This window comes from Mya arenaria, chromosome 17 (genome assembly GCF_026914265.1).
Source record: "Mya arenaria isolate MELC-2E11 chromosome 17, ASM2691426v1".
Lineage (NCBI taxonomy): Eukaryota > Metazoa > Mollusca > Bivalvia > Myida > Myidae > Mya > Mya arenaria.
In genome coordinates this window covers 38,283,164-38,297,449 of record NC_069138.1, presented here as the reverse complement: position 1 = coordinate 38,297,449, position 14,286 = coordinate 38,283,164, and the positions used below count along the sequence as shown (strand labels likewise).

The 14,286-nt window shown below is 41.9% G+C and overlaps 1 protein-coding gene across 1 annotated transcript in view; it reads right to left on the bottom strand.

Annotated features, from left to right (window-relative positions):
• Positions 1-531: 531 nt before the first annotated feature.
• Positions 532-14,286, bottom strand: part of LOC128224248 (nucleoporin NUP188-like) — a 61,045-nt gene continuing 47,290 nt past the window's right edge. Inside the window, 10 exon segments of the mRNA XM_052934048.1 lie at positions 532-1,060; positions 1,396-1,525; positions 2,646-2,728; positions 3,126-3,257; positions 3,941-4,019; positions 5,053-5,180; positions 5,376-5,450; positions 5,841-5,978; positions 8,721-8,876; positions 13,250-13,351. Coding sequence (XP_052790008.1) covers positions 860-1,060; positions 1,396-1,525; positions 2,646-2,728; positions 3,126-3,257; positions 3,941-4,019; positions 5,053-5,180; positions 5,376-5,450; positions 5,841-5,978; positions 8,721-8,876; positions 13,250-13,351 — 1,224 coding nt within the window. The 3' untranslated portion in view covers positions 532-859.

Here is a 14,286-nt window from a genome sequence, read left to right as displayed (position 1 = left end):
ACTTTCAGTATAGTAAAAAGGATTTTGCAAGGCTTTGATCACAACTTCTGGCACACCAATAATTACACTGTGATCAAATCCAAAGGAAATATTCAGTCAATCTTATGTTATTTCATCTCTTAATACTTCTAATAAAAGATAAATTATGTACGGCAATTCACCATCTTGTGAAGTAGGACCCTTTAGATGTTACTTTGTATTTTAATTTGCAATGGATGATGACGTAATGGTCGCTGATCAGTAGTAATATAAGTATGTTTCACATGTATGCAGGGTGGGTGGAAAAATCCAACTTGTGCGGGCAAAAAATGCAATATATTTTAACGTGAATTACTTGTAGCAAGTTGTCGCGCTAGATTTTTTTTGTCTTGTTGGGGAAACCTTCAGTACCTGGTGACAACTTTCTATTATGGCATGCGCCCAGGCCGGGAATAGAACCCATGTCGCTTTAGTGAGAAGCGAGTCTGCTAACCACTGTGCTAGCTGGACAAGATTGAGATTTTCTGTATCAAAATCCTGAACTAATTTAGACACTGTTCTTCCTTCTTTATTCAATCAGAACAATATACATGTACATTTAATTGCCACAATATAAATGTATTTCATCAAGATATTTGTTCACTATTTAATGGTCATAAATATATGTCCCAATGAATGTCTTTATACAAGCAAATGACAAAAAAACATTAAAATATATCTAAACACAAGTCAGTGTGAGGGGTGACAAACTAATAAATCACTAGTTCCTTCTGCCCATATCCTATAAAGTTCAACCAAAATTCACATTTTTTTAGTTCTAATAGATCATTGAACCAGTTTGCACAGATAATTCACTACTGTAGTCTTCTAGATTAACCAATCATCTGAGGACTTGCTTGGAGAATTCCTGAACCAGTCTAAACACAGCATGGTCATGTGATGTGAGGAAGGTCTGTGAGACGGAGCGACTGAGTGTGGGACCCCCTGGTGACTGTCCCCGAGGGCTGGGCTGGCTCCCCCCTGCTGGGGACTGAGGACCCCCACGACGGATGTACCGCTGTATGCCCGACAAGATGGAGTTCTGCAATCATAGAAAGAGCAACATGGCTGTACAGGTCATGTCATCACATATATTGAACACTTAACTTTTTATTCTGTACATGAATTGTTTGTACATACATATATTATTAAGAATTTAAATAGAAAGACAATTATCAATATTCACACTACATAAAACGATGTGTCAGATGCCATTATTTACTTGATCATCCTCAAAATATTGCCACATAATGCAAGGAACTTATTTATCTTTGCCTGTTTCCCTCAAGATATTATCCGGGGGTTTTTATTACGAATAGCAAGTTCCAGTCTTGTAGGTACAGACCTACATTTGAAATAAATATTGTGCTAAAATACCATTTCTGTGCCGAGTTCTCGTTTCAGCAGTTGTTTATCTCGCTGGTGTACTCGTGGATCTTTGAGATACCACATGCCTTGTGACATGGTCAGATAGAGGGCGTTCTCTAGGACAAACATCACCAGTGACCTGAAAACATGGGGGAAGATATGAGATAATACATCAAGACAAAGCACATTACATCAGATAGAGAACACTCTCTAGGACAAACATCACCAGTGACCTGAAAACATGGGGAAAGAGATAATACATCAAGACAAAGCACATTAAGTCAGATAGAAGGCGTTCTCTAGGACAAACATCACCAGTGACCTGAAAACATGGGGAAAGAGATAATACATCAAGACAAAGCACATTAAGTCAGATAGAGGGCGTTCTCTAGGACAAACATCACCAGTGACCTGAAAACATGGGGAAAGAGATAATACATCAAGACAAAGCACATTAAGTCAGATAGAGGGCGTTCTCTAGGACAAACATCACCAGTGACCTGAAAACATGGGGAAAGAGATAATACATCAAGACAAAGCACATTAAGTCAGATAGAGGGCGTTCTCTAGGACAAACATCACCAGTGACCTGAAAACATGGGGAAAGAGATAATACATCAAGACAAAGCACATTAAGTCAGATAGAGGGCGTTCTCTAGGACAAACATCATCAGTGACCTGAAAACATGGGGAAAGAGATAATTCATCAAGACAAAGCACATTACGTCAGATATAGAGCATTCTCTAGGACAAACATCACCAGTGACCTGAAAACATGGGGAAAGAGATAATTCATCAAGACAAAGCACATTAAGTCAGATAGAAGGCGTTCTCTAGGACAAACATCACCAGTGACCTGAAAACATGGGGAAAGAGATAATACATCAAGACAAAGCACATTACGTCAGATATAGAGCATTCTCTAGGACAAACATCACCAGTGACCTGAAAATATGGGGGATGAGATAATACATCAAGACAAAGCACAATATGTCAGATAGAGGGTGTTCTCTAGGACAAACATCACCAGTGACCTGAAAACATGGGGAAAGAGATAATACATCAAGACAAAGCACATTACGTCAGATAGCACAACAAGGTGTGTTAAAGATTTGAAACCTAAGGAAAAGAGATTTTTACACCAAACCCTTAGCCTTTCTCTTGCTTGAAAAGTCTCTAGCATATACATAAAGCCCATCAAAATTGAAGTAAACAATGCCTTCAAATATATGCTTTTTATACATGTTCTAGTCACTCACTTTGAAATTTGCTGGGCTGCTACTGCTGTTGATGATGAGGCAGATGCCTGGTCTGACCTTTGTGGTGATCTTCCTCCATCCAGCTGAAATTCATTGCACATTCAAAGTAAAATATACACATGATCATTTATACTACATTATTATAGCTTTATTGTGAAGACAATTTTCAGCTCTCAAGTCCATTCCTCTGCTGGAAAACCACAACCGGTGTCTCTATGAAAGGATTGGGGCAGTATGAATGGTCTAGCTAAAACACACTACCTCTGATAAGATATGACCATCTCTACTCCTTGACCAAACCTACCCTTGGATGACATCTTTATTATCATTTTAATCCTATCATGTATGTTTGACAAAAGTTTACTTGAGTACCTCAGAAAATTGTTAATGAATACTTGTTTCAGTAAACAATTAAACATTTGCCTTTCCAAGCTAGATGTGAATAGCTTAGGCTATTTATGATCAACAGAATTTACCTACCTTTGACAGCATTTTAATTGCTATGGTGATGCATGACAACAGAGTTCCAAAGGTGGGTGGAGCGTCATGGTCGACTGGAGGTGTGCTGAATCCAATTTCGACTAGAGGAGAGAATTCCCCAACATCCATGTTCTGGAGAAACAAACATGTTTTCGTTAAACAAGATATCAATTATTCTAACCAAGTTTCATGAAGATCGAATAAAAACTGTGCATCTTTGAGAGAGAGAGAAAAAAAGAAATGTGAAATTATTAATGACACCCTCCCGGCCTCCTTCCAGCCCGGTCTTCGCCAATATAACCGGATTTCTTTTTTAAATGTAGCTAATAAAAATATAAAATCTTTATTTATGAAGTTTCTTTCTACCATTAAAACATTAGAATCAAATTTGTCAAGAAGAAAAAAGTATCAAATAAAAATACAGCAATAATTATATCTGTAATATATTTTTGGTCGATTATTTTACATATTAGTAATCTTCAATCAAAACCCTTTCAAATGATACCAAGATGACTTCGGGCCACCAGGAATAAAATATCAACATGAAGGTTAATGAAGCTACCTTATTTGTAGGTCGGATTTATTGATATAAACAATTAACAATGCCTGTGGCATCAACACTATATGATTAAAATGGTATATTGAAGGTGGGTGCTATTCCTAAAATGTATATAGGAGAAAACAACCTATGGCGTGAACATATTTCATAGAAAATTATAATTATCCCATAAAAGAACTGAATTGAATCCAAAGTCACATAATTAATCACTTGAGATGTAGATAGATATTCCAGCAAGTATATAGAGGAAGCATACCTGATCGACCAGTATCTGCACCAGGTCGGGAGTAAATCTGCGTAGAGCCACCAGGCTTTCACCGATCACCTTCAACAGGCTGCAAATAGACAGAATTTTACCTATGATAATGCAGTACTTCAAATCTATCGCAGTGCAGGGCTTTTTCTTTCCATTTTATCAATTCACATGTGAGTTTAACACCATAAAAAGCAAGTTATTGCAGTAATAAGCATGTTTGATAAGGAGCATACACTGCTTACTAAAGAAAGAAATCTGACAGTCAATAGTGTGATAAACAACTCCATCTGGATACCATCATAAAAAGGAACCATTCAATTGGTCAGATATTCTTACCCATGGCGTGCCTAGAAGAAGATCAGATTTACAACAGACTTAAAGCCACCCTTCATCTGTCAAAACCTCATGAAACTACCAAATGATAACATCACCTGTGTTGAATGAAAGTGTTCTGTGACCCCTCAATTGTGTTGGATGTGGGTGCACTGTGAGCCCTCACCTGTGTTGGACGAGTGTACTGTGAACCCTCACCTGTGTTCGACGAGTATACTGTAACCCCTCACCTGTGTTGGTCTTGGGTGTACTGTGACCCCTGACCTGTGACGGATGTGAGTGTACTGTGACCCTTAACCTGTTATGGACGCCAGTGTACTGTGACCCCTGACCTGTGTTAAACTTGAGTTTATTATAACCCCTCATCTGTGTTGTACTTGAGTGTACTGTGACCCCTCACCTGTAATGGACGTGAGTGTACTGTGATCCCCTGACCTGTGTTGGACGTGGGTGTACTGTGACCTCTCACCTACGTTGGACTTGAGTGTACTATAACCCCTCACCTGTGTTGGACGTGAGTGTACTGTGACCCCCTGACCTTTGTTGGACATGGGTGTACTGTGATCCCCTGACCTTTGTTGGATGTGGGTGTACTGTGACCCCCTGACCTTTGTTGGACATGGGTGTACTGTGATCCCTCACCTGTGTTGGACGTGAGTGTACTGTGATCTCTCACCTGTGTTGGACGTGAGTGTACTGTGACCCCCTGACCTTTGTAGGACGTGGGTGTACTGTGACCCCTCACCTGTGTTGGACTTGAGTGTACTATGACCCCTCACCTGTGTTGGACTTGAGTGTACTGTGTGCTGGGGTTATCCACGTCTTCCATGGACGCCTGTGTGTGCAAAGTAGCCACGGGAAACCGTTCCCCACCACGGGACCCCGGCTGCTTCTCCCCTCCCTGCTGCTTTAAAAGAAATAAATACTTAATTAGTTTGTCTTGAAAAAGGAATAAAACCAAAAAAAAAAAAAAAAAAAACTGAGAAAATAAATATACCAACTACCTTCTATTTATTGAAATTGAATGAAAATGAAGTTCCGTTCTCAGCACATCCTATTCTTTTTACATGTCTGGTAGTTTATCTGGTCACAGATTTCTTACCTCAAGTATATATTGTAGATATCTTGGCCTGACGAGGTACGACACAAATGTCTGGCACATGAATAGCATACTGGTCTGGAAACAATAAATATTCACAGTCAATACAATAATATTAGAATAACTATTGTAACATTCAAATTTGCAACTGTTAAAAACAATTTGAAAGTTATAATGGTCAATGTGTAAGCCTGAATTGTTTAAAATAACAAGGACCATTAAACATCATACTTCAAATTATTTATACATACATACATATATATGAAGGCTGAAAAAACTTCAACCCACCACATGAAATATTGTCATAACATCAAAGAAAACTTTTAAAACTCAATAGTTCCTCTGGAATATTTACTGCACTTTTTTCATGGTAACAATTTATTTGATTAATGAATTTTAACATACTTAACTGCATGTTAAACGCAAATTGAAAAGCTGATATTAGAGTTACATACACAAAATACAGACCAGTATTTTATTGAGGGGTTCCGGCAGGTGAAGTCTCCACTCGCGGCTGTAGTTGGCTAGCTGCCCCACAAACACACATGTGCGCTCCACTTCCTCAAATATCTCGGGCTTCAGGTTGAATCTACTACACTCCAGGCACTGGGGAAAGGGAGAGGTGAAATTATCAATACACAACGCTTAACTACCTGATATACCACAGGCACTGGGGAAAGGGAGAGGTGAAATTATCAATACACAACGCTTAACTACCTGATATACCACAGGCACTTGGGAAAGGGAGAGGTGAAATTATCAATACACAACGCTTAACTACCTGATATACCACAGGCACTGGGGAAAGGGAGAGGTGAAATTATCAATACACAACGCTTAACTACCTGATATACCACAGGCACTGGGGAAAGGGAGAGGTGAAATTATCAATACACAACGCTTAACTACCTGATATACCACAGGCACTGGGGAAAGGGAGAGGTGAAATTATCAATACACAACGCTTAACTACCTGATATACCACAGGCACTGGGGAAAGGGAGAGGTGAAATTATCAATACACAACGCTTAACTACCTGATATACCACAGGCACTGGGGAAAGGGAGAGGTGAAATTATCAATACACAATGCTTAACTACCTGATATACCACAGGCACTGGGAAAAGGGAGAGGTGAAATTATCAATACACAACGCTGAACTACCTGATATACCACAGGCACTGGGGAAAGGGAGAGGTGAAATTATCAATACACAACGCTTAACTACCTGATATACCACAGGCACTGGGGAAAGGGAGAGGTGAAATTATCAATACACAACGCTTAACTACCTGATATACCACAGGCACTGGGGAAAGGGAGAGGTGAAATTATCAATACACAACGCTTAACTACCTGATATACCACAGGCACTTGGGAAAGGGAGAGGTGAAATTATCAATACACAACGCTTAACTACCTGATATACCACAGGCACTGGGGAAAGGGAGAGGTGAAATTATCAATACACAACGCTTAACTACCTGATATACCACAGGCACTGGGGAAAGGGAGAGGTGAAATTATCAATACACACCAACGCTTAACTACCTGATATACCACAGGCACTGGGGAAAGGGAGAGGTGAAATTATCAATACACACCAACGCTTAACTACCTGATATACCACAGGCACTGGGGAAAGGGAGAGGTGAAATTATCAATACACAACGCTTAACTACCTGATATACCACAGGCACTGGGGAAGGGAGAGGTGAAATTATCAATACACAACGCTTAACTACCTGATATACCACAGGTACTGGGGAAAGGGAGAGGTGAAATTATCAATACAAAACGCTTAACTACCTGATATACCACAGGCACTGGGGAAAGGGAGAGGTGAAATTATCAATACACAACGCTTAACTACCTGATATACCACAGGCACTTGGGAAAGGGAGAGGTGAAATTATCAATACACAACGCTTAACTACCTGATATACCACAGGCACTGGGGAAAGGGAGAGGTGAAATTATCAATACACACCAACGCTTAACTACCTGATATACCACAGGCACTGGGGAAAGGGAGAGGTGAAATTATCAATACACAACGCTTAACTACCTGATATACCACAGGCACTGGGGAAGGGATAAGTGAAATTATCAATACACAACGCTTAACTACCTGATATACCACAGGCACTGGGGAAGGGAGAGGTGAAATTATCAATACACATTGCTTTACTACCTGATCTACCACAGGCATTGAGGAAAGGGAGAGGTGAAATTATCAATACACACCAACGCTTAACTACCTGATATACCACAGGCACTGGGGAAAGGGATAAGTGAAATTATCAATACACAACGCTTAACTACCTGATATACCACAGGCACTGGGGAAAGGGAGAGGTGAAATTATCAATACACAACGCTTAACTACCTGATATACCACAGGCACTGGGGAAAGGGAGAGGTGAAATTATCAATACACAAGGCTTAACTACCTGATATACCACAGGCACTGATGAAAGGGATAAGTGAAATTATCAATACACAACGCTTAACTACCTGATATGCCACAGGCATTGGGGAAAGGGAGAGGTGAAATTATCAATACACAACGCTTAACTACCTGATATACCACAGGCACTTGGGAAAGGGAGAGGTGAAATTATCAATACACAACGCTTAACTACCTGATATACCACAGGCATTGATGAAAGGGATAAGTGAAATTATCAATACACAACGCTTAACTACCTGATATGCCACAGGCATTGGGGAAAGGGAGAGGTGAAATTATCAATACACAACGCTTAACTACCTGATATACCACAGGCACTTGGGAAAGGGAGAGGTGAAATTATCAATACACAACGCTTAACTACCTGATATACCACAGGCACTTGGGAAAGGGAGAGGTGAAATTATCAATACACAACGCTTAACTACCTGATATACCACATGTACTAGGGAACGGTAGAGGTGAAAACATAAACGCTGCCCTATCAATACACACCAACGCTTAACTCCCTCATATCCCTCAGGCATTGGGGAAAGAAATTAGTCACATTGGTCATTGAGGAGATCATGTAATGTATTTTCGCCAACAAATTGAAAAGGACCAATCACTGAAGACCACTCATAAGGCATCTACATCACCAAAGAAAGAAATTGACAATGACCAATCACTTCTACATTACCGTGCCAACAAACTGACTTTGTGCAACCACTGTAGATGGTTAATAACACTGCTACAATACAATTCCAACAAACTGACATTGACCAACCACTGTAGATGGCTAATAATGCTGTTACAATACAATCCCAACAAACTGACATTGACCAACCACTGTGGATGCCATAAAAGCTACAAAGTTTTCTTTTGTCTAGTTCACCTGTTGCATTCTGTCCTGGTGGCTGCCAACAAAGTTGAAGGCGTCCTCGAGGAAGGTGAACTTGAGAGAGGTGAGAAGTGTGGTATACAGGTCCACACACTGACAGTACACCCCAAGCCATGTGACCGGCTGTGGAGTCTGACGGGCCTGCTTGTTCTGAAATGGTAGACCTTATCATAAAGAAATGGCATTATACTTAATAACATGTCAATCCAACGGTTTAATTGAATAGGTAGTTAATTAATATAAAATAATAGCAATTATGTTTGCATAAATGTAATTCAAATTATTTGCTAAGAAATAGTTCTACTTGGCTACATGATGCCGTTTCTAAGGCATTCGGATACATTTGCATGTCACCGTTATCATGGCCACGAGATTTTATTCTTGCTGGAAACGAGATAAATTTGGATCATGTGACGAGATCACGTGATAGTTCTTTCTCTTTGGCGATACTGTAGCGGCCGCTACAATTCAAACACTCTTTGGATTATAGTATGTGTATTACACACTGTATATACACACTCAAAAACAATTTTACTTATTTTAATTTGAGTATTAGCTACATCTTATGGTCTTCTCAACAAGTGAGTACTTTCCAGAGTGGGTCCCTGTATACTGTTGCCCTGATTCTGATAGTAGTGAGTAACGGACAAACTGTACTTTCCAGAGTGGGTCCCTGTATACTGTTGCCCTGATTCTGATAGCAGTGAGTAACGGACAAACTGTACTTTCCTGATGGGTCCCTGTATACTGTTGCCCTGATTCTGATAGTAGTGAGTAACGGACAAACTGTACTTTCCAGAGTGGGTCCCTGTATACTGTTGCCCTGATTCTGATAGTAGTGAGTAACGGACAAACTGTACTTTCCAAAGTGGGTCCCTGTATACTGGTGTCCTGATTCTGATAGCAGTGAGTAACAGACAAACTGTACTTTCCTGATGGGTCCCTGTATACTGTTGCCCTGATTCTGATAGTAGTGAGTAACGGACAAACTGTACTTTCCAGAGTGGGTCCCTGTATACTGGTGTCCTGATTCTGATAGCAGTGAGTAACAGACAAACTGTACTTACCGGAGTGGGTCCCTGTATACTGGTGTCTGATTCTGATAGCAGTGAGTAACGGACAAACTGTACTTTCCAGAGTGGGTCCCTGTATACTGTTGCCCTGATTCTGATAGCAGTGAGTAACGGACAAACTGTACTTACCGGAGTGGGTCCCTGTATACTGGTGTCCTGATTCTGATAGCAGTGAGTAACGGACCAACTGTACTTAATGGAGTGGGTCCCTGTATACTGGTGTCCTGATTCTGATAGCAGTGAGTAACGGACAAACTGTACTTTCCAGAGTGGGTCCCTGTATACTGTTGCCCTGATTCTGATAGCAGTAAGTAACGGACAAACTATACTTACCGGAGTGGGTCCCTGTATACTGTTGCCCTGATTCTGATAGCAGTGAGTAACAGACAAACTGTACTTTCCAGAGTGGGTCCCTGTATACTGGTGTCCTGATTCTGATAGCAGTGAGTAACGGACAAACTGTATTTTCCTGATGGGTCCCTGTATACTGTTGCCCTGATTCTGATAGCAGTGAGTAACAGACAAACTGTACTTTCCAGAGTGGGTCCCTGTATACTGTTGCCCTGATTCTGATAGCAGTGAGTAACGGACAAACTATACTTACCGAAGTGGGTCCCTGTATACTGGTGTCCTGATTCTGATAGCAGTGAGCAACGGACAAACTGTACTTACCGGAGTGGGTCCCTGTATACTGTTGCCCAGATTCTGATAGCAGTGAGTAACGGACAAACTGTACTTACCGGAGTGGGTCCCTGTATACTGTTGACCAGATTCTGATAGCAGTGAGTAACGGACAAACTGTACTTTCCAGAGTGGGTCCCTGTATACTGTTGCCCTGATTCTGATAGTAGTGAGTAACGGACAAACTGTACTTTCCAGAGTGGGTCCCTGTATACTGGTGTCCTGATTCTGATAGCAGTGAGTAACGGACAAACTGTACTTTCCAGAGTGGGTCCCTGTATACTGTTGTCCTGATTCTGATAGCAGTGAGTAACGGACAAACTGTACTTACCGGAGTGGGTCCCTGTATACTGGTGTCCTGATTCTGATAGCAGTGAGTAACGGACAAACTGTACTTACCGGAGTGGGTCCCTGTATACTGGTGTCCTGATTCTGATAGCAGTGAGTAACGGACAAACTGTACTTACCGGAGTGGGTCCCTGTATACTGTTGCCCTGATTCTGATAGAAGTGAGTAACGGACAAACTGTACTTACCGGAGTGGGTCCCTGTATACTGGTGTCCTGATTCTGATAGCAGTGAGTAACGGACAAACTGTACTTACCGGAGTGGGTCCCTGTATACTGGTGTCCTGATTCTGATAGCAGTAGGTAACAGACAAACTGTACTTACCGGAGTGGGTCCCTGCATACTGTTGCTCAGATTCTGAAAGCAGTGAGTAACGGACAAACTGTACTTACCGGAGTGGGTCCCTGTATACTGGTGTCTGATTCTGATAGCAGTGAGTAACGGACAAACTGTACTTTCCAGAGTGGGTCCCTGTATACTGTTGCCCTGATTCTAATAGCAGTGAGTAACGGACAAACTGTACTTACCGGAGTGGGTCCCTGTATACTGGTGTCCTGATTCTGATAGCAGTGAGTAACGGACCAACTGTACTTAATGGAGTGGGTCCCTGTATACTGGTGTCCTGATTCTGATAGCAGTGAGAAACGGACAAACTGTACTTTCCAGAGTGGGTCCCTGTATACTGTTGCCCTGATTCTGATAGCAGTAAGTAACGGACAAACTATACTTACCGGAGTGGGTCCCTGTATACTGTTGCCCTGATTCTGATAGCAGTGAGTAACAGACAAACTGTACTTTCCAGAGTGGGTCCCTGTATACTGGTGTCCTGATTCTGATAGCAGTGAGTAACGGACAAACTGTACTTTCCTGATGGGTCCCTGTATACTGTTGCCCTGATTCTGATAGCAGTGAGTAACAGACAAACTGTACTTTCCAGAGTGGGTCCCTGTATACTGTTGCCCTGATTCTGATAGCAGTGAGTAACGGACAAACTAAACTTACCGAAGTGGGTCCCTGTATACTGGTGTCCTGATTCTGATAGCAGTGAGCAACGGACAAATTGTACTTACCGGAGTGGGTCCCTGTATACTGTTGCCCAGATTCTGATAGCAGTGAGTAACGGACAAACTGTACTTACCGGAGTGGGTCCCTGTATACTGTTGACCAGATTCTGATAGCAGTGAGTAACGGACAAACTGTACTTTCCAGAGTGGGTCCCTGTATACTGTTGCCCTGATTCTGATAGTAGTGAGTAACAGACAAACTGTACTTTCCAGAGTGGGTCCCTGTATACTGGTGTCCTGATTCTGATAGCAGTGAGTAACGGACAAACTGTACTTTCCAGAGTGGGTCCCTGTATACTGTTGTCCTGATTCTGATAGCAGTGAGTAACGGACAAACTGTACTTACCGGAGTGGGTCCCTGTATACTGGTGTCCTGATTCTGATAGCAGTGAGTAACGGACAAACTGTACTTACCGGAGTGGGTCCCTGTATACTGTTGCCCTAATTCTGATAGTAGTGAGTAACGGACAAACTGTACTTACCGGAGTGGGTCCCTGTATACTGGTGTCCTGATTCTGATAGCAGTGATGAACGGACAAACTGTACTTACCGGAGTGGGTCCCTGTATACTGGTGTCCTGATTCTGATAGCAGTAGGTAACAGACAAACTGTACTTACCGGAGTGGGTCCCTGCATACTGTTGCTCAGATTCTGAAAGCAGTGAGTAACGGACAAACTGTACTTACCGGAGTGGGTCCCTGTATACTGGTGTCTGATTTTGATAGCAGTAGGTAACAGACAAACTGTACTTACCGGAGTGGGTCCCTGTATACTGGTGTCTGATTCTGATAGCAGTAGGTAACTGACAAACTGTACTTACCGGAGTGGGTTCCTGTATACTGGTGTCCTGATTCTGATAGCAGTAGGTAACGGACAAACTGTACGTACCGGAGTGGGTACTTGTATACTGGTGCCCTGATTCTGATAGCAGTAGGTAACTGGCAAACTGTACTTACCGGAGTGGGTTCCGGTTTACTGGTGTCCTGATTCTGAAAGCAGTGAGTAACGGACAAACTGAACTTACCGGAGTGGGTCCCTGTATAATGTTGCTCAGATTCTGAAAGCAGTGAGTAACGGACAAACTGTACTTACCAGAGTGGGTTCCGGTATACTGGTGTCCTGATTCTGATAGCAGTGAGTAACGGACAAACTGTACTTACCGGAGTGGGTCCCTGTATAATGTTGCTCAGATTCTGAAAGCAGTGAGTAACGGACAAACTGTACTTACCGGAGTGGGTCCCTGTATACTGGTGTCCTGATAGTAGTAGGTAACGGACAAACTGTACTTACCGGAGTGGGTCCCTGTATACTGGTGTCCTGATTCTGATAGCAGTGAATAACTGACAAACTGTACTTACCGGAGTGGGTCCCTGTATACTGGTGTCCCCATTCTGATAGCAGTAGGAGATTGGTAGGCACACGTAACCAGTCAGCCCAGCCAGGGATAAAGCCTCACCACCCTGAAGTGATAAAAAGTTTTTATTTAGATATGAACTTTTGGTGAAGTATGGGACAGCCAAGCCTTTTTCTAGTCAGTTATAACTATTGATACATTAATAAACTTAAATGGTTCAATGGTTCATGAAAATTACCCAAGAAAAGTGTCAGAATTAAGAACTGATTTTAAAGAATTTTGACATTGGGTATAAGCCTGAATATGTTTCCCATGAGATGCCTAGTAACTAGTTTCTTGTTACCCATGTTCACAGCAACAGGAGTCACATTGATAGCTTCATGTCTGCAATGCTGATAAGCCCATCATGAACTTATTATGTTGACCTATTGTGATAAACAATGTAAACAGTTAGCTTGCCACGCCAAGCTATGGTATACAACAGTGAGGATAATTAAATTGCCATGCTGGGCTATGGTGGTAAACAGTGTGGACAGTTAGCTTGTCATGCTGGGCTATGGTGGTAAACAGTGTGGACAATTAGCTTGCCATGCTGGGCTATGGTGGTAAACAGCATGGACAGTTAGCTCGTCATACTAGGCTATGGTGGTAAACAGTGTGGACAGTTAGCTTGTCATACTGGGCTATGGTGGTAAACAGTGTGGACAGTTAGCTTGTCATACTGGGCTATGGTGGTAAACAGTGTGGACAGTTAGCTTGTCATACTGGGCTATGGTGGTAAACAGTGTGGACAGTTAGCTTGTCATACTGGGCTATGGTGGTAAACAGCGTGGACAGTTAGCTTGCCATGCTCGGCTATGGTGGTAAACAGTGTGGACAGTTAGCTTGTCATACTGGGCTATGGTGGTAAACAGTGTGGACAGTTAGCTTGCCATGCTGGGCTTTGGTGGTAAACAGAGTGGACAGTTAGCTTGTCATACTAGGCTATGGTGGTAAACAGTGTGGACAGTTAGCTTGCCATGCTGGGCTATGGTGGTAAAC